A 26,585-nucleotide genomic window follows, 5' to 3' on the forward strand; every position below is an offset into this window, starting at 1 on the left:
ACGCTTCAGAGCGGTAAGACTCCGGGCCCTGATGGGTTCACTGTTGAGTTTTTTAAACTATTTTCTGCCGCCATTGCACCAGCCCTTCGGAATATGTACAACGAGTCTTTCACTGAGGGTCGTCTGCCCCCCACCCTGTCGGAGGCCTCGATTTCTCTCCTGCTTAAGAGTGATAAAGACCCTCTTCTCTGCGGAAGCTATAGGCCCATTTCCCTCTTGAATGTTGACCTTAAAATCCTGTCAAAAATTTTGGCCCAACGCCTTCAACGGGTCTTATCAAGTATTATATCAATTGATCAAACAGGATTCATGCTTGGGAGACACTCATTTCATAATACTAGGAGGCTTTTAAATATTATTAGCTCCCCTGGTTCTGACACTCCTGAGGTGATAGTCTCATTAGATGCTGAGAAGGCCTTCGACAGGGTGGAGTGGAGATTTCTTTTTTTTGTTTTGCAGAAATTTGGTTTTGATTCTGATTTTATATCTTGGATTAAGTTGCTTTATACTAGCCCAGTGGCTTCAGTCCACACAAATGGACTCCAATCTGCCCCATTTCCCCTTTATCGAGGAACCAGACAGGGCTGCCACCTTTCCCCCCTCTTATTTGCTTTAGCTATTGAACCTCTAGCTATCTGAGCTTATCACCTCCGACAAATGTCACTGCCAAATTATAAATACATCATATCTTAATACACAAACCACATGTTTGAATTCTAAATGACTAATTTCTTGCCTCAAATGATGTTAAAACTTTGTTCCGGGACACAGAAAAATATTTATTTCAGATTTATGTTTCTATTATCTGTTGCTATGCTCCGCCGAAATGTATTCTGGGATACATGGCCATCCCAAGTACGCTTAAGTCACCTCCGATGCATACTTGGTAAAAATGGGCGGAGCGAGAACACTTCCGGGTTTGAGAACGTCCTTGCTGTTCGCTTACTTGAGAATTGGAACAGCACTTCGACTGAGGCTGATGACTTTTTCACAAGTACGGGAGTACGTAAGTACGCACAAGTACGCACAAGTATGGATATTGAGAAGCAGCCAATGTAACATTATAGTGTGACGTGTTATTCTGCCCTCCCTTAACGTTGGCTTTTAGTTTGGCAGTTAAACAGTTCTCCAAATGAGACAAAGAACTTCCAGGTTCAGCTGGTTTATTTACTGCATCCCAAAAGAAGGTACTGTAAAACTAAAATATACACAAGAAAATCACATTTAAATCACAAACAGTGATATACAAAACCATCTACAACATTTACAGTATGACATAAAGTCTAAACCTTGTCAAATATAGCCAACAAAGCTGCTATAGGCATATGAAAAACTCTGTTAGCTTGATGCTAACACATAATGGAAAACGCCATTGACGGGCTAACGAAATTAGCATTGCGATCATGGTAAAATTAAACTAAACAAACGATCGTTTTCCTTAACATGTTTAACATAAAACAACGTGTGACAACATGTTGTTTTATGTTAAACTCTTTAAATGTTCTGTATAACATTTAACATTTAACATTCAACATAACATTTATGTATGTTAAACTCTGTGGGAACGAAGTTATGACTGCAACTTTTCACTGCTTGTCCAGTCTGCTGCACTGCTGCTTCAGCACACAGTAACTGGCTATGGCAGCCTAAAGGTGTCACACCCAAATTGAACATGTATGCCAGGAAAGGGCATCACACATGTCAATAATTGTCAAGCACAGGTGACTCTGCATAGTTGGAGGAGGGGCCCAAATCAAATTCTGCTTAGGGCCCCTTAAAGGTTCGGGCCGGCCCTAGTCTGCAGCTCGACCTACTTGGAGAAAATGGAAAGTCTTCCGGTTAAGAAGGGAGTAATATGGAAGTAGTACTTAGCCAGCAGGGGGCGACTCCACTGGTTGACGTTTCAACTTCACGTGGAACAGCATCATATGACAGTCACACACACACAACATTATGGACAGAATATAAACTTTATAACGAAGACAGAAGGAAAATAAATAGATAACTGAACCACATTATAATAAAGAAATAATCCATAATAAATAATTATGGCACCCAAGACATGGATGAAAATCTCTGATTAATCCAGCACTCCTTAACTAATAATCCAGCATTCTTCAAATCACCAAAAATTCCTCAACAATGTCACAGGTTCAGGACGACAGGACCGAGCTGACCACATTAAAAGTGACGTCACAGAAAAACTTTTGTCCTTCAGATGATGTTTGTTCCAGATCTGCTGAAGCTGCGTCACAGAGCAGGATTTAGGATTCATCATCATCGTCACTCCTTCTTCCACCTGTTGAGAGAAGACGACAGAGGAGAAGAGTCAGAGTCTCAGCAGTGAGTCAGTGAAGCAGCAGAGACTTCAGTCCAGTTCAGAGCTGCCTCACATTCATCACTTTATTTTACATTCGCTCATTCACCAAACACTAATAGTTTAGATGATGTCATCATAGAGTAACTGTGTATTTTTGAATGTATACAATAGTTGGTGTGAGCGCCCTCTGCCTTCAGACCAGCATCAGTTCTTCTGTAGGATTAGAGTCAGGTGTTTGATTCACCCATAAGACTGAACAGTGGATGAGCAACAGCCACACTCTGCTACCAATGTGAGGTTGTGGAAGACGTTTTCATGTCACAGGTCAAACACTATGGCGACACTGACAAGAGCAACAAGACACAAGGTCGTTGAGCGACATCAGCAAAGACTTCAGAGCAGACTGAGGTTTCAACGTGTGCTGTTCAACATCTTTGGAAGAAGCACAAAGACACGGGCGACGTTGACCATCATGGACGCGGTGTGCGGCCAAGGACACTTGATGTGGCAGATGAAAGACACGTCCTGCTAACTTCCTTTTTTAAATGTCCAGCAGTGTCATCAGCTCACAACTGGCAGAATAAATCTGTCTAGACACGTGTGACCACAAGTGGTCTTCATGGAAGAACTGCGTCCAAAAAACCAAACCACAGATGTGTGTGTGAGCAGAAGCCACACAGCGAGCCACGCTAGCTCAAGCTGCTAAAACATTATTTCATTAACCAGCGCCACCTGTCGAATTTCAACAGCCTCCATTTGTTAATTATACCCCAAAAACCAGCCATGCCAAGTGTTTCTGTATTTTAAACATGTCCTGAAGCTCACATGCTAATCCAAAATAGTGAAAACAAGGGGGGTGTTCTCTGAAGACACGCTGTTACCTGTGAAACATAGATGCTCTAAAAACACCAACATTAGCACTTGGTACATTCCTCCTGATGAAATTAACCTGGCCATTAACATGTTGAAGGTTAAAATTGATGTAACCATTGGTTAATAATAAATGGGTCAGTTTGTCTCATACCTACTGTTGCTGACTATTGTTATCTGTTTAAGTAATATCACTTGATCAAGCCTATTCTAACATTCCATACTACAAAATGAGTCATTAAAGTTTGTATGATTCGTGCTGATATCGTATCGGATCAATATCGGTATAGGCCAATATTGAGTATTGGCCGATACCGATATTGATCCGATGCAATATTGGTATATTATCAGAAGTGAAAAAGTTGTATCAGTCTCATCCCTACTACAAACAGCTGATGGACGTCATCATGTCAGGCGGTCAGCTCTAGTCTGTGATCACATGATCACCAGCAGCTCGTGGCTCGTCTGATTGGCCGAATGTTGTCTCTCTGTGTCTTTGTGTCCAACCATGAAGCCTGTCACTACTCTGCTCTCACAGCTTCACTGAGGAAACACTGGATCTTTGTTCTGATTGTGATTAGAACAACACTGACTCTAACACTCTACTCACCTCACAGTCTCCAGTCTGTAGTCTGGACTCTGCACAAGATCACACAGAGGCTTCAGTGCTGAATCATGCAGACCGTTCTCACTCAGGTCCAGGTCTCTCAGGTGGGAGGAGTTGGACTTCAGAACTGAGATCAGAGAAGAACAGCTGATCTCTGACAATCTGCAGCGACTCAACCTGGAAAAACAATAAAACAAGAGTTTTATAAATTCTGGATGACCGCCAGAGACAGTATGAAATACCTGGATATCCATCACGCGCATGCCAAGATCGAGACTTAATACCAACAAATTCACGTGACCTGGGTGACACAAGCGACCTGTATAAAGAAGGTTGGCACCCTGAGATCGTCTCTTACAGAATCCTCTCTTCAAAATTCCGAGTGACAACAAACTCTGGCGGTCATCCAGAATTCATAGTTACATCCGTAACTCTCGTTCTATTTCATTCTTCCTGACCGCCAAAGACGGTATGATATACCTGGATGACCCGTACCAACAAAGTCACAAGGAATCCACACACACTGAAATTCAGTTGCAGACCGATGGAACAGACAGGACAGCCGTCGCCACAGGATGGGGCGTGGCCACATTAACCCTGTAGAAGCGGGCAAAGGTGCAGGAACAAGCTGCAGCACAGATCATTCAGTGGAACACCCTTCAAAGCAGCCCACGACGTGGAGATGCTTCTGGTCGAGTGACATTTCACTGGAGGCATAAGAAATAGCATCAACAACCCAATGCAAGAGCCTCTGTTTGGACAAGGCAGAGCCCTTCCTGTGCCCACCATGACACACAAATAGAGCGTCGAATTACGAAACCCAGCCGAAACCTCTATGTACTGTCTCAGAGCTCGAACAGGACAGCGTAAGCTGGAATCAGAATGTAGACCCTCCGCCCTGACTCCTGGGCAAAGTCTGTCAAACTGATAGGTTGGTTAACATGAAAAGCAGAAAGCCTCTTAGGAAGGAAAGAGGGGTTTGGCCACATGGTAACTCCTGATCCATCAGCATCTAGCAATGAACAGGGCTTGAATCTCACCAACCCGCTTTGCAGATGTAATGGCAAGAAGAAAAGCAGTCTTACCAGACAGCCATCTGTGATCAGCATGTTCCAGGGGCTCAAAGGGGGGAGAACACAGGGCTTCCAGGAAGACCAACACATCCCATGAATCACTCGAACAACATGTGGAGGCTGCAACTGGAGTGCACCCTTCAAAAACCTGTTCACAAGAACATTTGAGCCAACAGGTCGACCATTCACATGGGCATGTCAAGCCGAGATAGCAGCCAACTTTGCCAGAAGATACTGTCTCAGTAGAAGAGGCCAGAGGGGGCTTTTGGCGAGACAGCATATCCACAGCCACGTTCTGTACCCCAGGCAAATGCATTGCTCTGAGGCTCGCAAGGCGAGGTGAGGCCCATTGAAGGAATCTCTGAGCCTCCCATAGGGAATGACTGGATCTGGTTCCCCCTTGGTGTTATCCGACCGGACAAGGACATGCCTTCCTTCCAAAAAAGCTAAATATCCGAGGAGCAAGTGAAAGCCCGAAGGGGAGCACACAAAACTGGTATGCCTGACCCCCAAAGGCAAAACAAAGGAACTGCCAGTGGTGGGGTGCTATTGGCACATGAAAATAAGCATCTTTCAGTCTGACGTTTGTGAACCAGACATCAACGGGGACCAGACCAGACAAGAACATCTGTTGAGCGAAGCATGTGAAAACGAAGAACTTTTATGAACTTGTTCAACCGTCTTAGATCGAGGATGAGGCGAAAGCCACCTTTCTTTTTTTGGAACAAGAAAATACTTCGAGTAGAACCCTCTTGATTGATCTGAACTCTATACACACTCTATGGCGCCCTTCACAAGAAGCACTGAAATCTCCTGCTCTAGAGCCAAAGACTTTAGGGGGTCCTTTACAATAGTCATCCTGACCCCGTTGAACTGAATCAACGTCTGAACTGAATCCCTTGGAAAGAGTTGAAAATAGAACAGAATAGCCTTTATTGTCATTGTATTGTGTACAACGAAATTGGAGGGCAACTCCCTTTGGTGCAATTTGCAGTCAGCAGTATTTAACATTTAAAATTTTGTTAAAATTAAATTATAAAAAAGAAAAAAAGACTGTCCAGGAAGAAAAACAATACATAACTATTTATACACCATTGCAGCAAACATATGTAAACAATTCCAGTGCCAACAAGAAAAATGGCGAATCAAAAAAAAAGTGTAAACCTGAGCACAGAAGTGTAAACATGAGCATAGAACAGCAGTTATTGCACTTTTCAGCAGTTATTGCACTTGGTACACCTGTTTACCTTGTCCATTTATTGCACTTGATCACTGTGATCAACGTGATCAGTATATGTGAATATATGCAGGTTATCTGGTTTTATTTTTGTTTACCTCAGTGATAGCTCTGGGAAAAAAGCTATCCCTGAGTCTGTTTATCCTGGCTTTGTGTGACCTGTACCGCACAGGTCACACAAAGCCAGGACGAACAGACTCACAGTCCCCGTTGATGTACAGTGGGGCCGGGTCCACTCTGCCCTTCCTGAAGTCCAGTATTATTTCTTTTGTTTTTGTGGTGTTCAGTTTGAGGTTATTAACTGAAACCCACGCTGTCAGTCTGTTGACCTCAACTCTGTAGTCAGACTCATTCCCCCCGAGATGAGCCCTACCACGGTGGTATTATCCACAAACTTGATGATGCTGTTTGAGAAATGGGTCGGGGAGCAGTCGTATGTATAGGGAGTGAAGAGGAGGGGACTCAATACACATCCTTGTGGGGAGCCATTGCTGAATCTGATGGTGCTGGAGAGGTGTGGATCAAGTCTGACAGACTGCAGATGATCTGACAGGAAGTCCAGAGGCAGGTGGGGTTGGAGAGACCCAGGTTTGAAAGCTTCTTGACCAGGATCTCCAGTAGGATGTGGTTGAATGCGGAGCTGAAGTCCAGGAAAGCATCCTGACGTAGCTCCCCCGGTGCTCCAGGTGACTCAGCACGGTGTGGAGCGCTATGGTGATAGCGTCCTCTGTGGATCGGTCCAGGGTGGGAGGCAGACAGGCCCTGATGTGCTAGGAGACCAATCTCTCAAAGCACTTCATGACTACAGGCATAAGTGCAACAGGCCTGTAGTCATTGGGGCTGTCCACTGCTGTCTTCTTGGGAACTGGAATTATGGTTTTGAGGCAGGGTGGAATGATGGCCTGCGATAGGGACAGATTGAAGATTCTTTTGAAGACTCCAGTCAGTTGGTCAGCGCAGGCTCTGAGTACCTTACCAGGTACTCCATCGGGACTGGCCACCTTCCTGGGGTTCACTGTCCTCAGCACATGTCTCACTTGCTGGGGGGAGGTGGGAATGCTGTGGCTGCTGAGGGCCTGTCTGTCTCAAAGCGGGCAAAGAAGCTGTTTAGTTCCTATGTCAGTCCACGTCTGCTCCACTGACCCTCAACACTGGCACATCACATATCTGAGCCTGGTTCTGTCAGAGATTTCTTCCTGTTAAGAGGTTTTTCTCCACTGATGCCTAGTGCTTGCTCATTGTGTGAACTGTTGGGGTTCTCTGCTCTCCTTGATGTTGTCTATGTACAGTGCCTTGAGATAATGTATGTTATGATTTGGCACTATACAAATAAAATTTAATTTAATTTAATTTAATTGATGCTGCTTCATTAACACCTGACACATGACCTCGCTCAAATTCTCCCACTCTCCATTTTCTCCTGCATTAGATCCAAAATACTGTCAAAATGACCAGCTTGCATTTTTCTGAGCAATTAAGTTTGTCATCATGTCGCTGTATCAAGCGCTTCGTGCATCACGCAGACAAATTCACTTCCACAGGGGTTTTCCTGGGCCTGCACCCATGGGGCCCGGCCGGGGACAGCCCAAAGAGGCAACGTGGGTCCCCCTTCCCATGGGCTCACCACCTGTGGAAGGGTCCATGGAGTTTGGGTGTAGTGCGAGGACAATGGTGGTCTGACCTTCGGTCCCTGTACGACCAGTGTCAGAGCTTGGTTTGCATTGCCGGCAGTAAGTCAGATCCGTTTCCAGTTGGACTCCGCCAGGGCCTTTGTCACTGATTCTGTTGATAACCTTCATGAACAGAATTACTACACAGTCAGGGCATTCAGGTAGTCCGGTTTGGTTCCCATTCTCACCTATTGTCACAAGCTGTGGGTAGTGACTGAAAGAACAAATTTGCGGATACAAGTGGCCGAAATGGGTTTCCTCGGCAGGGTGTCTGGGATCTCCCTTAGAGATAGGGTAAGAAGTTTGATCATCCAGGAGACGCTAAGAGTAGAGCTCGAGAGGAGCCAGATGAGGTGGCTCGGGCACCTGGTTGCTGATGGCAAATATCGTGATCGATATACGATAATATCAAATAATGACCAAGACTAGTTTAATGTCAATGAAATTAAAGTTTAAAAAAACAACAGCAGTTTCAGTCAGTGAACTCACCCCAGAGTCTTCACTCTACAATGTGGACTCTCCAGTCCAGAACACAGCAGCTTCACTCCTGAATCACGCAGACCATAGTTCTCACTCAGGTCCAGGTCTCTCAGATGGGAGGAGTTGGACTTCAGAACTGAGACCAGAAAAGGACAGCTGATCTCTGACAAACTGCAGCGTCTCAACCTGAATAAAAAATAAAAGATGACAAGTTGCTGCTTGAAACCAGTCAGTGTTTGATCATGTGTTCAGAGCTGAGACCAGGACTTCACATGGAGTCTCTGAGAGTTCACAATGATCCAGTCTGTGATTCTAGAAAAATATTTAAAAAAAACAACACACATGAGAAGACATGTTGACATTTTCATCAACATCTTCTCTTGTTGTGTTTGACATGAAACATATTTCATGTTCTACATCAGGGGTGGGCAATTATTTTCCCCAAGGGGCCACATGAGAAACAAAAAATATTGCCGAGGGCCAGGCAAAATTTGAATCAGTTTGAATTTCATTTTATCTCTTCTGTCTAAAAAAGCAATACATTGTATTGTTTTGGTGTAAATTTGGCAGCATACAAACACACACAATAAACACAATTACTAACCAACTCTATTAAATAATATTAAATTACTACACTTAAAATGAATACTATTATACTATACTACTGTGGTGTAGTGCAGTGAACACAACCCCCTCACCCCCCACCCCGCACAAAGCGCACCTGCAAGGTTACGCACGCACACATGCTGCAATCACACCGGGTGAGTTTACATACGAGTAACGGTGCTTCGCTGGTTTGATAATAAGATAATAAACAGGGCGATAATGATAACTTCTGAACTTAAACCGAGACACTTATAGAAGAAAGGTACCACAGACCTCGTTCTTAACTTTGTCTTCGACTCCTTTACACACTCTTCATCAGATAAGTTCTTGTATGGTTTGGTCACATATTGGCGTTTCAGATTGTTATCCTTAAACACAGCGACTTGTGTACCACAAACTAAGCACACGGCTTTACCTTTGACACCTGTAAAGAAATATTTAGCAGTCCATGTCTTGTTGAAAACACGCCATTCGGATTTAACTTTTCTTTTTTTAATGTGAGCCAACATTTTTAGGGGGCCAGGGGTAATGGCTAGCATCACCTGTCGCTGTGCAGACAGACGCAGATACGTCAGGCTTTTCAAAATAAAAGCAACATAGTTGTATTGCATGCGCAGCATAAATACTTGTTCATCTGTGTTTATGACTGACCTACCGCGGGCCGGACAGGGAACGTGAGAAGAATGAGAAGAATATTTGATAATCATCACTGACTGATGATGTTATTGATCATGTCTGAACTTACACAGCCTTCCTGCAGTTCCTCACAGCTGGAATCAGTCTGTGTTTTCCCTCATCTGTTGTGTAGTACTTGTCCAGGTCCAACTCATCCAGAACCTCCTCAGACATCTGCAGCATGTAAGCCAGAGCTGAGCAGTGGATCTCAGAGAGTCTCTGTTCTCTATCCTTTGACTTCATGAACTCTTGGATCTCCTGATGCACTGATTGGTCGTTCATCTCTGTCAGACAGTGGAAGATGTTGATGCTTCTGTCAGGTGAGATGTTGCTTGTGTACATCTCCTTCAGGTTCTCGATGACACTCTGGATGATTTCTGGACTGTTCTTAGTCTGACCCAGCAGACCTCCTAAGAGTCTCTGGTTGGATTCCAGACAGAGTCCATGAAGGAAGCGAACAAAAAGGTCCAGGTGACCATTTTCACTTTGAAGTGATTTCTTCATGGCTGCGTTCAGGAACACATCCAGAGAAGTGTAACCACCATCATCACTATCACCACCAGCATCTTCATCATCACTGTCATCTTCTTGTCTGAAGAAGTCCTGCAGTACCTCTGTCTTTCTGTTGGTGAAACAGTGGAACATGTAGACTGCAGCCAGAAACTCCTGAATGCTCAGATGAACAAAGCAGTAGACCGTTTTCTGGAAGATCACACTCTCTCTTCTGAAGATCTCTGTACAAACTCCCGAGTACACCGAGGCCTCTGTCACACTAAGACCACACCGCTCCAGGTCTTCTTGGTAGAACATGATGTCTCCTTTCTGCAGATGTTCAAAGGCCAGCCTCCCCAGCTTCAGAAGAACGTCCCTGTCAGCCTCCATCAGCTCCTGTGGACTCGTCTCATGTCCTTTATCGTACTTGTTCTTCTTCCTCTTTGTCTGAACCAGCAGGAAGTGTGAGTACAGGTCTGTCAGGGTCTTGGGCAGCTCTCCTCTCTGCTCTGTGGTCAACATGTGCTCCAGAACTGTAGCACTGATCCAGCAGAAGACTGGGATTTGACACATGATGTGGAGGCTCCTAGACGTCTTGATGTGTGAGATGATTCTGCTGGCCAGATCTTCAGTTCTGGATCTCTTCCTGAAGTACTCGTCCTTCTGGTCGTCAGTGAAGCCTCGTACTTCTGTTACCCTGTCAACACATGTAGGAGGGATCTGATTGGCCGCTGCAGGTCGAGAAGTTATCCAGACGAGAGCCGAGGGAAGCAGATTCCCCTGGATGAGGTTGGTCAGCAGCACGTTGACTGATGATCTGTGTGTGACGTCAGAAACCAGAGTCCTGCTACTGAAGTCCAGTGAGAGTCGGCTTTCATCCAGGCCGTCAAAGATGAACAAAGGTTTACAGACAGCGAGCTTCTCTGCTCTGACCTTCTCTAATGTTGGATGGAAAACATGGAGCAGCGTGAGAAGACTGTGCAGCTGATCTCTGATCAGGTTCAGCTCCCTGAACGAAAGCACAATAAGCAGATTCACATCCTGGTTTTCCAAACCCTGGGCCCAGTCCAGAGTGAACTTCTGCACCGAGAAGGTTTTTCCAACACCAGCGACGCCGTTGGTCAGGACGACTCTGATGCTCCCCTGCTGGTCAGGTAAGGCTTTAAAGATGTCGCAGCACTTGATGGGAGTGTCCTGGACCATCTTCTTCTTAGAGGTCGTCTCCAGCTGCATCACCTCATGTTGAGTATTGATCTCTTCAATCTGTCCCTCTGTGATGTAGAGCTCAGTGAAGATCCTGTTCAGGAGGGTTCTACTTCCTCTTGCATCAGTTCCTTCAGTCACATGTTCAAATCTCCCCCTCAGACTGATCTTATGTTCATCTAGAACCTCCTGCAGACCAACATCTGCTGAAAGACAAGAGACAAAGAATCTGAGCAGCTGAGGATTATTTTCTTCAGTGTCATGTTTTTCTGTGACGTTGTTTTATGTTGTTTGTTGTAAAACTACATTTTCACTGTAATGAAATGAATAACTTTATTCTGAAAGACTGAATCATTCTAGAAGAACTGTGATGATTGTGAAGGAGACTATCATCTGCATACAAGAGAACAATCATGAGAGAAAAGCAGCAAAATGAGGGTAAACCTTAATTTCTTCAACCTGCAGGGGGCAGCAGCGAGTTAAACTCCATCATCGAGTTAACATGAGTAACATTTTTAACTTTTAAACTGTTTTCTCCAGTTTTTCCATTTCTAAAGTCTGCTAGTGCTGATGGGAGCTGCTCTACTTATGAGTCTTACTCTGTACACTGATGCTCTGTGGTCCACGTACTGTCCTGGGTCTTTGTCCACACTGGGGACAGCAGGAGTCTCCTGGTGGAGCAGACTGGTCCCAGTATGAGGAGATGCAGTGTCTGCAGAACCGGTGACCACAGCTGGTGGAGACTGGATCCTTCAGGACGTCCTGACACAGATGACAGCAGGACGTGTGCTTGTCCACAGAAACAGCAAACTTGTCTCTGTGAAGACATTTCTTTATTACTAACATGTCAGTGTTACGACCATTTTAAAGCGGTAGAGGAAGTAACATAAAAAACAGATGTTTTACGGTTAAACAAAGATATTTATTAATTATAATTTCAAATTGCTTCAATTAACAAAAGGAGGTGAGGTATTAACGGGAAACAAAGGGCGAGTGGATGCTGCTTAAATCAATCAATAAATAGAACAAAAGGAGAACTCTCTAACCTGGAGCCTAGATTAACAAAAAAAAAGAAACGAAAAAGGAAAACCTCACTACTATACTGCTCCCTAAAAACCGAAATACACATGAGAACACCCCTAACCTAATGTGGGACACAGAAGAGTCAAAGTGTAAAACAGTGTTTGTCAACTGCGCTTCTCCCTGTTACAAATGAGGCGAGCACAGACACACACAACATGAGCCGCCACGTTGCTCCGATGACTGCAGGTTAAATAAAGGAAGTCACGGCATCACAGCAATTGGGCTCCTCACATATGAAGTCTTCTCGCTATATTGGTCCTAGAGCTATATATGACTTTAATTTGAGATTGCTGGATGTGGTTGGAGCAGTTTTTAGCCAACCTCTTTCATTGAATTGTCTTACTGAAAACCTCAACAAGGCGCTCTTGAATCTTCTTGACGTGGTGGCTCCAGTAAAATCCTGGGGGTGTCCACATAAAAATCCTTCACCTTGGCTTAGTGATCTTTTAATTTCACTGAGAAAGAGCTGCAGAAAACATGAACACCAGTGGCGTAGCACAAAGTTGGAAGTTCACTATCAAATGTGGCATGATAGTCTGACTACTTATCAGTCTGGGATGTCTGCGGCAAAGGCTGCCTACTTTTCCAAAATAATTACATTACATGTAATTTAGCAGATGCTTTTGACCAAAGCGACTTACAATGGAATTGAGTACAATCAGCGAGGGGTGGAGTCGAACTTGCGACCATTGCGACCATGATGTCTTTCGCACTTAGGGTACCGGTCTTAACCACTGAGCCACTCCACCCCACATTCATAATAATCATGAATAACAAAAACAATCCAAGATTCTTATTTGATACTGTTTCCCGGCTAACTCAAGATCAGCAGCCAGACTTCCATACTAATCTCACTTGACCACTTTAATAACAGAGTAGAGGATATTAGTGGCAAAAATACCACAATATTCAGTTGGTGGTGGATTAAATTGTAGTGCCACTATGCCCAGTGTTTAAGGTCACTATTTTTCTGACTTTGAACTAATTTCCTTGCTTACATTAACTAAAATGCTGAATGCTGCTCGAAGTACTACTTGCTCTCTGGACCCTTTGCATGCATGGGTGATCAAGGAGTCTTGGTCAATATTAGGACCCTATGTTCTTAACATCATTAACTTTCACTTTTCAGTGGGGTTTGCCCTGTCTCTTTCAAAGATGCTGTGGTCAAACCATTGTTGAAGAAACCTAATCTAGACACAAACACCTTGGCTAATTACAGATCTGTCCCAAATCTTGCTTTTTTATCGAAATTGTTGGAGGAAGTGGTTTCCACTCAAATTTTAAATTTTCTATCTTTAAATAATTTATTTGAGCCACTCCAATCTGCCTTTCGTGTCCAGCACTCTACAGAGACAGCATTAACCAAAGTATTTAATGACTTACTACTGGCCCTTTCCTGCTTCTGTTAAATCTTAGAAGTGGTCGACAGATATGGGTTTTTTATGGCCGATGCCGATTCCGATTTTTTTGACATCAGCCTTAGCCAATGTCCGATACGTGCTGCCGATTTTTTTTATGCCAATATTGCTTTTTTTTCAGCCATTGAGCCATATAAATGAAACATTTTGTTTGTTTTTCTACATGAAATAAAATGTTTTATTATTTCGCCTTTTATGCAAAGACAACACACTAGAGAGAGACAGAGAGAGAGAGAGAGACAGCGATAGACAGACAGACAGAGAGAAACACACAGACAGAGAGAGAAGAGAGAGAGAGAGCGCAAGAGAGACAGACAGAAATGCGCACACGCACATATACAGCACTGCGGTGGCTACTCCGCTCCGCTCAGCTCCGCTCAGCTCCGCTCAGCTCCGCTTTCAGTTTTCTCTTTGGCCAAAACTCACGTTTCTTTTTACACAGTCTATGGTTTAAACCCGCTAACTTCTGACGGCAGTGGGACCCGTGTCGCGACTCACACTCCAACATGTCACAGTGAGAAAAAAGAGCTTCTCATGTTCCGTGGGGTGAAAGAGGAGATCACCGCTGCAGTGTGGACTATATTTTATGTGAAGTTAGATGCTGTTTAAACATGTAGTGATAGGTAATTGTTTTCATGTGCATACTGATAAATGTGTCGTATTCTGTAGCCATGGCACGCAAAGACACGCAGCGGTGCCATCTCACCAGCTGGAGATCAGACGTGTTTTCTTAGCCAGTGGGAAAGAAAGGGGCCCTATGACGACTGTAAGCAACTCGACCAGAGTTTTTAAAAAAAACAGCTTCGACCCGCGTGTGGCAGAGAGAAAGAGAAAGAAACACACACCAACCGCGGTGATGTAGACCCGGTTGATGTGGAGTGGCTGGATGTTGTGTCTCTTTTTCTTGTCAACAAACAGCTCCTTGGTCACGGCACCACACTGTCAGTCGCTCCACCTCCTTTCTGTAGGCAGACTCCCCTGAGATGAGCCCCACTACTGTGGTGTCGTCAGCAAACTTACGATGGTTTTGCTGTGGTGGGTCGGGAAAAGTCCTTAATCCAAAGGCAGGTGGAGTGTGGTAGCCCAATGTTCGACAGCTTGGTAACCAGTCAGTGGGGGAGGATGGTGTTGAAGGCTGAGCAAAAGTCTATAAGGAGCATCCATGCATAGCTCCCCTGATGTTCTAGGTGAGACAGGGCAGCGTGGAGAGCAGTGATCACAGCGTCCTCTGGAGACCTGTTAGCTCTGTAGGCAAACTGGTGTGATAGCACAGAGGGCCATCTCCCCAACCCTCGAGCATGAGGGGGGGATGAAAGTCATGATGTGGTTCCTGATGAGCTTCTCGAAGCACTTCTTTACCTGGCTTGTAGTCATTGAGGCTGTCAATAGGGAGAGGGACTATGAAGGATGATTTAAGACAGGACGGGACAGTGGACTGGCACAAGGACTGGTTAAAAATCCTGGTGAGGACCCCAGCCTGCACAGTCCTTCAGTACACGCCCTGAGATGCCATTGGGTCTGGCTGCTTTCCGTGGGTTGATGGACCGCAGTGTTCGCCTCACCTCATGCTCCTCCACCCTGAAGGTGGAGTTGTCTGGTAGTTGCCTGGAAAGATGGTTTTGTAGTTTACAAAAAAGCCCTACACAAAGCTAGAGTTGCCTATTATTCTTCTCTAATTGAAGAAAATAAGAATAATCATAGATTTCTTTTCAGCACTGTAGCCAGGCTGACACAGAGCCACAGCTCCACTGAACCATCTATTCCTTTAACACTGAGCAGTGATGACTTTATGAACTTTTTTGTGAATAAAATAACAACAATTAGAGAAAAAATTGATCATCTCCTCCCTCATATTGGGACTGACTCATCTTTTAGCACAAGAGCTTTAGAAGCACCAGGTGCACAGTTAGACAGTTTCTCCCCTATAGATCTCCCTGAGTTAACATCATTAGTTTCATCATCTAAGCCATCAACCTGTCAGTTAGATCCTATCCCCACCAAACTGTTTAAAGATGTGTTTCCTTTAATTAACAACTCTATATTAACCCAAATTAATCTATCCTTATTAACTGGATATGTGCCCCAAACGTTTAAAGTAGCAGTTATTAAACCCCTTCTAAAAAAAACGACCCTTGACCCAGATATTTTAGCTAATTACTGACCTATATCTAATCTTCCCTTTGTCTCTAAAATCTTAGAAAAGGCAGTTGCTAATCAATTATGTGAATATTTGCACATTAATGGCTTGTTTGAAGATTTTCAGTCAGGTTTTAGATTAAACCATAGCACAGAAACAGCACTAGTTAAAGTTAGTAATGATCTTCTCTTGGCGTCAGATAATAGTCTAGTTTCTTTACTTGTCCTGTTAGATCTTAGTGCTGCATTTGACACCATTGATCATGATATTCTACTGCAGAGATTGGAGCAGACTCTTGGTATCACAGGTGCTGCCCTCTGCTGGTTTAAATCATACTTATCTGATAGATTCCAGTTTGTTCACGTTAATGATAAAGCCTCACTACAAACAAAAGTTAATTGTGGAGTTCCACAAGGCTCAGTGCTTGGGCCTATACTTTTTACCTTATATATGCTTCCTCTAGGGAACATTATTAGAAAGCATAACATACATTTTCATTGTTATGCAGATGACACACAGCTATATTTATCGATGAGGCCGGATGAAATAAATCAGGTTGTTCAACTCCAGGAATGTCTCAGAGACATTAAGTCCTGGATGACCTGTAACTTTCTACTTTTAAACTTTTATACTCGGCCCTAAACACCTCAGAGAAAAACTTTCCGATCACATTGTCACTTTAGATGACATCACCCTGGCTTCCAGTTCCACTGTGAGGAACCTTGGAGTTACTTTTGACCAGGAAATGTCTTTTGATTCACACATAAAACTAATTTCCAGAACAGCCTTCTTCCACCTGCGGAACATTATGAAAATTAGCAACATTCTGTCCTTAAAGGATGCTGAAAAACTAGTTCATGCTTTTGTTACATCTAGATTAGATTACTGTAACTCCTTATTATCAGGATGTTCCAACAAGTCTGTTAGAACCCTTCAGTTAATTCAAAATGCTGCAGCACGAGTTCTGACAGGAACTAGAAAGAGAGACCATATAACTCCAGTGTTAGCTTCTCTACACTGGCTCCCCGTACAGTTTAGAATTAAATTTAAAATCCTCCTCCTCACGTACAAAGCACTTAATGGTCAGGCCCCTTCATACCTGAAAGACCTAGTCTTACCCTATCACCCTAATAGACCACTTAGGTCACAAAATACAGGTTTACTTGTGGTTCCCAGAGTCTGTAAGAATAGAATGGGAGGCAGAGCCTTTAGTTACCAGGCTCCTCCTCTCCTGTGGAACCAGCTTCCAATGATAGTTCGGGAGGCGGAGCCTCTCTCTGTATTTAAAGTTAAACTTAAAACTTCCTTTTTGATAAAGCTTATAGTTAGAGCTGGTTCAGGGAAACCTGGACCATCTCTTAGTTATGCTGCTATAGAACTAAACTGCTGGGGGATTTTCCTGTGGTACACGTACATTCACTCTCTCACACTCAGGATATGATTATGACTTTTTATATGTCATTAACCTTGTCTCTCTCTCTCCCTAGTTTGTGTCTTTCCTTCCTTCCCTCTCTCTCTCTCTGTATTCTCATCATGCAGGTTGCAGGATCAAGATCCAGTTTTCGAGGCTACGCTTATCATCACCATTATTATTTTGTAATTAAAAAGTCGATATCAGTAACTGTATAAACTTGTAACCTGATACAGTTGTTGTGTATCTGCTGCTGGTCTCCCTCTCTCTCTTCTGTCTCTACCTCATCTCCCTCTAGTCTTTTCTCTCCCCCCATTTTCTGTCCCCCACCTCTCCACTGTCCCCCATTTTTCCTTTCATTGTGTGAACTGTTGGGGTTCTCTGCTCTCCTTGATGTTGTCTATGTACAGTGCCTTGAGATAATGTATGTTATGATTTGGGGCTATACAAATAAAATTGAATTGAATTGAATTGAATTGTCACTGAACACCTCCAGGTCTGGATGTTCAAAAATACCCCAGTTGGTTCCCCTGAAACAGTCCTGTAGCTGCTAGGAGGCTCCCTCTGGCCAGGTTTTAACTGTCTTTGTAGTAGTGGGAGCAGTTTTCCTGAGTGGGGTGTATGCCAGGATCAGGAACAGTGATACATGGTCAGCCTGGCCCAGGTGCAGTAATGGCTTAGCCCTGTAGCCATGCATAATGTTCGTGAAGACTTTATCCAGTGTGTTGGATCCTCTGGTGGCACACTTCACATGCTGGTGGAATTTGGGGAGCACTGGTTTTTAATCCACATGATTAAAGTCCCCCGTGACGATGTGCACGTCCGAGTGTCTGGTCTGCTGGATGCTAATGCCACGGTGAAGCAATCCGGTGGCTGTGCTGGCGTTAGCATCTGGTGCTATGTAATCAAGACCGCGGTAAACTGTCTAGGAAGATATATGGGCCTGCATTTTACAAAACAACAACTGGTTCTGACCTCTGCAAACACAAACATCATATCCATCACTGATGATGTTCTCTTTAAAGACACTTGGATCAGAAAGCAGCCTCAGTGTCAGTGTGACCTCCACAGTGATGTTGATAGTCCTGCATCTTTCAGGCAAATCATTCCGAAAGGACACATTTACCTCACCGTCGTTGCGTCGATGGGACGCTCACTGTATCCAGCCCGTTCGCCCCCCTCCCCCCAGTCTCCGCTACAGTGCACTTAAAGTAATTGCCCCATTGCAACAGAGCCTCCATTATAACCAATGTTATAACAATAGGTATCAACTTTCCAATACATGCAAATATCCATGGAAACCTTCATCATTATGCGGGAGCCTCTGTGCTGTGCTACACCACAGTGAAACCGCTGCCGCCATTGACAAACGGATTGACGTAATGCGAGTGCTGTTTTGTACAGGGGTCTCAGACAGCAATTTCCTGAACATCAGCTCAATGTGAAAAACATTTAATGACTCAATATCCTTAAATAACTGGTTTCTGCTTCTGATTTAGTGATTACGCAGGATCACATGACCTATATTTAAACACAGAACCAACTTTATGAGGCACTTGACCACTGGAAACAGGTCAAGAGAAGGAAGATGTACACGATGACTTACAAAAAAAGCTTTATTTTTCACTTCGCTACAGTCTTATTTGAACTCTTAATGCACAACAGACTCTATGGAATTAGATTTGTGTCAATATTTTCAAACAACACTTTTCACGAAGCAAAAATATCAATTTAATCATTCAAAAATATTGTATTTTATTGTTTTAAAATACACTTGTTCTTTGCACTGTGGGTTTTTGTTAGTGGGCAGGCCTTAGGAAGCTGCCTGCTGATTGGCTACTGAGTTTTGGAGTGACAGCTCAATGGACCGGACGTCGTCACCGGCTTAACGTCACTGTCCGCCTGGAACTCGTTCCCCAAGTTTTCCCCGTCGACATCCGACAAAATATTTGTCATATCTAACGTTTAGAATCTGACAAATGTTAGATAATTAGACATTTTATCGAATGTCAAAGGGAAAAAACTTTGGGAGCGAGTTTTAGACGGACAGCGACTCCAAGCCTGTGACAACTTCTGGTCCATTATTTCAGAAATATGAAGAATGAGTTGAAATGACTAAGTAAGTCCATGTCAGCTTTATTTTCTCTCTTTGATAATTATTAGTAATTAATTTCACGGATTCTAATTTAATTCATAAGATGAGCCCGACCTTCTGTTTGTATTTGTTCATATTCATAAACTGATCAATGGCAAAAGTAGTGACATTGTTCAAGAAAGGGGACATACACGAATTTACTAATTACAGACCAGTCTCAATACTGCCACAAATGTCAAAAATTCTGGAAAAACTATTTAACGATAGGCTAGACAACTTTATAACAAACACAATCTGCTATACGATAGCCAATATGGATTCAGAAGAAACCACTCGACGGCGCTGGCTTTAACTGATTCTGTGGAAACCATTACTGATGCTATTGACCAGAAATTAGGAACTTAGGAACATACTTTCCCAGGAGGAAAGTATGACAAAAGTGGAAGCAAATGTAACCAAACAAAAACAAGAAGCGAATGTACCCAAAACAACAGCTGACATTGAGAAGCACAAATGTCAACACTTGAGAAGTATTTAGCTGCCCCTGTGAATCGAGTCACTACGGGGAATCAATTGATCCAAGATCGAACTGCTAAGCTGGTCACTGAATGCGATCGACAGAGTGTTCTCAACAAGAAGTGCAGGTTCTGGTGAACCTAGTTGCCCAGATGGGACCTTCATGGCTGGCTACATTTGGGACGGATGGGATAAGTGGAAAGTCGTATGCCTTGCCACACTGGATGTGGAGGATGTCGAGGATGCGTACATATTCACATTCATGACAGTTGGAATGTGATGTGGTGTGGTATGTTCATGCAATATCGGAAACTGATCGGCAATGAGCTGATCAATGGGTAGGTGGAAAGCGCAATAGCACAGAGGGCCATCTCCCCAACCCTCGAGCACATGAAAAGAATGGAGAAGCGAAGAGAGGCGAATTCTACAGATGAGATGGATAACTAAAGGAAAAAAAAAAAACATAACCGGGCTCTCACACCATCCAAGTTAGTTGTTAACCTGATGAATTGACCTCTTTTGGGACGTTGAACATGCCAGGCAACAAGTCGAGACTGTCACTCACGACGGAATATTATGGACACATGTACAGACACACATGGAGTCTGATTGACTACATCTCTGAGTGCTACCTGATGGTGAAACATGTTTTGTCAAAATGTCATAAGAAAAGAATAATTATGCATTGTATGATGAAAATATGTATTCTGTGGATAATGGGGGCGGGACTAGATAAGCTTTTTGCTTCTCCCGCTTTCCCTTTCGGTTATGTATATTGTGTGAACTACACTACGATGATGCGTGATGAGTGATCTAACTGACATGACCGAAATAAAGATATAAATAAATACTATTATTTTCATTTATTCTATTTTTTGCATTTGTGTTTATCACACAACCAAGTGTGTTGTTGTCTTGTTCTAAGTGCATTGATTACAAGTTTCCTCATAATCAAAGTTTTTATGACAGTCGATCAAACAGCTGAATGATGCATTACTGCCACCTGGAATGATCTGCTGCTAACACGCTTCACTGGACACACTGTCTCTTACTTTGTCTCTGAGGCTCCAGGTTCATGACTGAAGCCTGGAGGTTCTCCCATAGACCGGTCACTCTTTACAGACAGACCACTGGGTCCTGGAGACTCTGCTCTGTCCTTGTCTTCCTCCACACAATCACTCATCTGCTGGACTTCAGTCATTCTGAGAGAGAAACAGACTGTCTGTCTGTCTGTGTCAGCTCACAGACAGACAGACACTTACAGAGTGAAATAACTTGTTTTATACTGTACACTGTAAACTGTAAACATTATTTATAAAAAGCATTTTTTTTCTCTTTGTTGTTGTCATTAGTTTTCCTAACTTACTTATCACTGCATCATATTCAAAGCACTTTAAAGAGTTACTTCTCAGTTGATTGAAAATCTCCTTCCTGTTTCCTGGAGGACGTCTGATGTGGATCTGTGTTGTCCAGTGACCAATCACACGAGAGAAAACTGTAACACAACAGCAGTTTTCTGTTAGAGAAGGTGTTTTATCAAATCTGATCAGATGGTGCTAGGCTACTCTGTATGTTATTAAAGGGCTGTTGTCTGCATTAAAGTCAGCTGAATGGAAGATAAAGTTTCATGTGTTGATATCATGGATGTATTATAAGAACTGGATAGAGCTCCGCCCCCTCTGCTTTGAAGACAATAATGTCATGGTGGCCCCTCGTGGTACTGCAACAATAAATACTTAAAGGGGACATATTATACCCTATTTCGCCAAGTTAAACTAGTTCCCTGGTGTCCTAATGAACATGTCAGTGGTGGTCAAAATACCATAAGGATGAAGCATCATAGCAGTTCAATAACCCTGCTAAACCCGCCCTTTTCAGAACCCTCTGTTTTGTGCGTGGTCCCTTTAAATGATCGCCACCGCTGAGTAAGTCAAGAAAGCAGACGGATCGTTCACATAGCCCAGATGCATTATGGGAGTAACACTACTGCACATGCTCTATGAGCCACACAACCAGGACATAAACCAGGAAGTCATATATTTTTTGGCATATATTTATGTGCTGAGTGAGCAACTCCATAGAAATGAACAAGGTTCAAGGGTTTTTTTTAGGTTCAAGGCAGACAGTCCAGGCACATTGGAAATCTTGTGCGGGTTCGACGAGTCAGTTTTAGGAAACAGAAACACAAACTCAAGTATAAATATAAATATAAAGCTCAAATTAAAATCTATACAGAGTATAAAAATATTAAAAGAATGTAAAAGAAAAAAAAATATACAAATATACAGCACCTGTATATATCTATATATATGTATATGTATATATATATATGTACATATACATATATATGTGTGTGTGTAAATGAGAGAGAGAGAATTCCAGTATTGCACTGGGATGTATTGCACATTTATCAGGAAGTGAAATTGCACAGAATATTGCACATGGTTACGGTGAGGTAGTGTCTGGTTGTTTTACAGAGAGTTTAGTGGTTTTGATTTGCCATCAGTCTGACTGTGGCCGGGAAAAAGCTGTTAAAAAAGCGAGTTCTGTGTTATAATGCTGTCCGCTCTGCTGTGCCTCAGGTTGTACTTGCAGCGTTTGTGTTTGAGCAGAGAGTGAGCGGGGTGGAGTGAGTCTCTGATCATTCCCTCTGCTCTTTTCCTACAAAATCTGTAGCTGTCTGTCCTCTCCACCTCGGTCCCACTAATGAATAGAGGCTGTAGAGGGGGGGCTTTCTTTCTGAAGTCCAGGATTAATTCCTTGGTCTTGTCTGTGTTGAGGAGGAGGTCTCCTCTCCATAGACAACGATTTTGTTGACCAGGGCCCTGTATCCTGACTCATCTCCCCCTTGATGAGCCCCAGGATGGTGGTGTCATCAGCATATTTAATGCTGACGCGTCGTCCACTGATCGGTTAGGGCGGTAGGCGAACTGGAGGGAGTCGACAGTATCTGAAACCATGTTGTTGATGTGGGTGAGGACTAGTTTTTCCACGCACTTCATGGCGACTGGTGTGCCACTGGCCTGAAGTCATTTAGGGTGGTTGTGCCTGGTCTTTTAAGGACTTGTATGATGGTGGAGGTTTTGACGATACGGGGGGACTACAGCCTGAGATAGTGATGTGTTGAAGATATCAGTATATACACCGGCCAGTTGTTCTCCACAGGCCTTCAGTACTCTGGGAGGCACTCCGTCGGGTCCCGAAGGCAGTGTCTGTGGGGTCACAGGGGGTTTTTGAGGGTGTGTCTGCGTTCAGCCTGTCGAACCTCACATAGAAGTTGTTCAGGCTGTCTGTGTCTGTGGTTGTTGTGGTCCTCCTGTAGTTTGTGACAGACTGGATTCCCTGCCACATGCTGCGTGTGTTGTGGTTGAGGTAGTAGCCTTCAAGCTTTTGGGAGTGAGGCCTTTTTGCTGCTCTGATGGCTCTGACGGTACTGCAGCTCGTACCGGGCTCTCTTGTACTCCCCGTGGTCTCCTGACTTGAAGGCCTCCCGCCTCTTCCTTATTTTCCGCTTTATGTCCCCATTAAACCAGGGTTTTTGGTTGGGGAACATACGCACAGTCCTGGGGGGTAGCAATGATCCAATATTTTGTTTTCCCTGGTGGGAAAGTTCACAAACTGATGCAATTTGGGCATAGTTTCCCGGAGATTACAGTGGTTGATATCTCCCAAGATAATAACAGCAGCATCAGGATATGTTTCTTCATGCCCACTGATCATGTTATGTAGCTCCTTCAGTGCAGCCTCCTCTTTGGCAGAGGAGGGGATATACACAACACTCACAATAATGCATTGCAGTTCTCTGGGCAAATAAAATGGTCTTAGTCTCAAAGTGAGATATTCCACATTTTCAGAGCAGGATCTCGAGATGATCTTACTGTCAGTACACCAGGATTGTGTACTGACAGTAGGGCGGCCGTACCTCCTCCGCAAATCTTGCCACTCTCTGCAGCGCTGCGGTCCTCTCTGAAGACCGTGTAGCCGTCAGGTATTACCGCCTCATTGGGTGTCCTCAGTCATGTTTAGCAGAAACACCGTATGGAGCAATCCTGTATGTCCTTCTCGGCGGATATCCTGGCTTGAAGTTCGTCCATTTTATTTGCCAGTGACTGGGCATTAGCAAACAGTATGATCGGGAGGGTTAGCCTGCCGATGCTAATCAAGCACGTTCGGGTCGAAAAGTCCGAAATTGCTGCACTCTCTCAGCTGTAGTAAGATTGCCCGATTGTGGACACTCTTTGCAGTGTGTGCCTTAACTCGGCATAAAAAAGTAGCAAGTATAAAGAAGAAAAGAAACAACAGGACTCGGAGAGCTCCGTGACGTCGCACACTGGGGCGCGCCATCTTGGCCACACTGAGCCAAAGATGCGGAGCTACATCCAGTTCTTATAATATATCCATGGTTGATATGCAGAGATATCACAAACATATGAGTCTCTGACTTTATCAGCAAATCCTGCCTTTCCAAATCCTGCCAGATTTTCCATGTGTCCATTTGAAGATTAGAAAATGCCACAGAGTAAAAGTACTTCATGCTACTGTGCATGAAGTAAATAAAGTACTTTTTCCAATAAAATTGAAACCATGAACTATAAATACAAATTGTGAATTTTATCTCACATCAATTTTTGACAAAAAGTCAGAATCTTGTTCAGTTTAAGGAACTTTTAACTTTAAGTTTTTGGATTTTCCAAAAGTACAATTAAAAATTACTACTTGTGCATGAAGTACAAAAAGTACTAAGTAGAATTAGATTTAAATCATAAACTACTAATGAAAATTGTGGCATTCAAAGTACTTCAAATATAGATAGATATTTTAATTTTTGTTTCCAAATGCGAAATATGACCCTGGATTTCTCCAAAACATACAGTAAAAGTACTTCATACTATCTGTGAATTAAGTACTTACAGTACTTAAAACCTATTAAATGATGTCATTATTTTTCCAATTAAATACAACTTTACTAATGCGTTTCATTTGACATAATTATTTTATTTTTAATCTAAATGATCATTTATAATTGTTTGGATTATTTCATCTAATTTAACATCATGTTCGCATTGGACAGGACTTTATTTTGAAAACTGGAAATGCAACACTTGGTACAGACCGTTTAGTTTGAGTAGTTTTGCATCACGTGCATCTCCACAATATCATAGTCCATAATTTCCGAAAATATACTCTGTCAACTAGTGATCTCAACACAAGAACTGTTGAGGAATATTTAGATGATTTGTCTATGTTCAGAGACACTGAACATTGGATTAATTAAATAAAATTAAAATGAAATTAAACCACCAGACATTCTTTAATCTATCTGTCTCTAGTGCGTTGGGCTAATCCAAAATAGTGAAAACAAGGGGGGTGTTCTCTGAAGACATGCGGTTACCTGACAAACAGGCGTGCTCTGAAAACACTTGGTACTTTCCTCCTGATGAAATTATGAAATGAACACGGCAAAAATCAGAATTTTGGTAGAGCCAGAATGTATCGACCAATAAATCGAACAGTCAACGGGGAGTTTACAGCTTTAAGACTTTTACTTGAGTAATATTATAAAAAGTGACTTCAGTCATTTCCTGGTCACATACTTGTACATTTACTCAAGTATCATTTTAAGGTACTTCACACACGCACCAAATCATCATATATAATCATATATTATTATAATCACGTCAACACTCACCATTATGTCTTTGTGCTGCGCAGTTAAAATGACGACTGAAGCAAAGTCACAGAATAATTTCACTTTCACTCTGGAAACCACAATAGTTTCCTGTGCAGTTCAGTCATGAACAGCCTGAGACAACTCTGTCTTAGATAGACGTGGGTGGAGTAGCTAAAAACATTACTCAAGTAAAAGTATGCTTACTTTAAGATAATAATTACTCAAGTAGAAGTAAAAGTACTCATGATAATAGTTACTCGAGTAAGAGTAAAAAAGTATGCAGTGAAAAGACTACTCAAGTACTCAAGAGTACAAGTACTGAGTTTCTTTGGATTTATTTTTGAAATATTCAGAGCAACACAAACAGTACAAAATAGACACAATATAGTATAAAACAGCAATGTTCAAATGAAGATATCTTAAATAATAATATTTTAAATTAAACAATAAATATGGTCTTTATAATAAAATAAATAACTTTTGAACTAAAACAATAATATATTAATTATTTGGGAAATTAAATACATCACCATTTAACTAAAAGTACAATAAATTTGGATTATCCAATTATCGGCACGGTAAAAGTATTGGTAGACCGCTCAGCTGACAGCTGAAAGAACTAAGAGACAGGAGACCAGAAACCGGAGACCAGAGCCTCGGTGTCAGACACATTAACAACGAGCTGCTGGTGTGTATTAAGTCCACTTGGAGACAAAATCTGCGGCGAACAGCTGGTGCCGCGGCACGGAGTCAACTGGCTGCATTTGATCGGTAAGATTTTGTCAGCTATAGCCCACAGGGAGAGAAATAGGTCATGCATGTAATTAAAAAAATAAAGATATTAAAAAATAGTAACGACGAAGTAACGACCGTCACTTAGCCAAATGGAACTGCATAAAGTACAGTTCTTTCTTCAAATATATACTCAAGTAAAAGTATAAGTCAGTCAGTCATCATCTAACCGCTTTATCCTCCACCAGAGGGTTGCGGGGGGTGCTGTGCCAATCTCAGCTACATCGAG

General features: G+C 42.9%; 1 protein-coding gene across 7 annotated transcripts; it reads right to left on the reverse strand.

The window, feature by feature from the left end:
• Positions 1 to 1,146: 1,146 nt before the first annotated feature.
• On the reverse strand, positions 1,147 to 25,662 carry LOC122775614 (NLR family CARD domain-containing protein 3-like). 7 transcript variants are annotated; one of them, XM_044035643.1, is made up of 8 exons: positions 25,583 to 25,662; positions 21,299 to 21,388; positions 20,946 to 21,132; positions 11,833 to 12,050; positions 9,609 to 11,439; positions 8,267 to 8,443; positions 3,801 to 3,974; positions 1,147 to 2,299 (listed from the first exon to the last, which is right to left on the reverse strand). In XM_044035643.1, the coding sequence occupies exons 3-8, from the start codon at positions 21,092 to 21,094 to the stop codon at positions 2,284 to 2,286; spliced, it is 2,565 nt and encodes an 854-aa protein (XP_043891578.1). In that variant the 5' UTR covers positions 21,095 to 21,132; positions 21,299 to 21,388; positions 25,583 to 25,662; the 3' UTR covers positions 1,147 to 2,283. The 7 variants fall into 7 exon arrangements, with proteins under 7 accessions (XP_043891578.1, XP_043891577.1, XP_043891583.1 ...); XM_044035642.1 differs by having other exon boundaries at positions 21,260 to 21,388; XM_044035648.1 differs by lacking the exon at positions 25,583 to 25,662 and adding an exon at positions 25,286 to 25,300 and having other exon boundaries at positions 21,260 to 21,388.
• Between the last annotated feature and the right edge of the window lie 923 nt (positions 25,663 to 26,585).

This window comes from Solea senegalensis, linkage group LG10 (genome assembly GCF_019176455.1).
Source record: "Solea senegalensis isolate Sse05_10M linkage group LG10, IFAPA_SoseM_1, whole genome shotgun sequence".
Classification (NCBI taxonomy): Eukaryota; Metazoa; Chordata; class Actinopteri; order Pleuronectiformes; family Soleidae; genus Solea; species Solea senegalensis.

Coding starts and splice junctions, on each gene's coding strand:
- LOC122775614 (XM_044035643.1), bottom strand. CDS start 21,094: ATGACTGAAGTCCAGCAGATGAGTGATTGTGTGGAGGAAGACAAGGAC. Junction 11,440..11,832: donor ACAGAGCATCAGTGTACAGA/GTAAGACTCATA, acceptor CTTGTCTTTCAG/CAGATGTTGGTCTGCAGGAG. Junction 3,975..8,266: donor TGTAGAGTGAAGACTCTGGG/GTGAGTTCACTG, acceptor TTGTTTTTCCAG/GTTGAGTCGCTGCAGATTGT.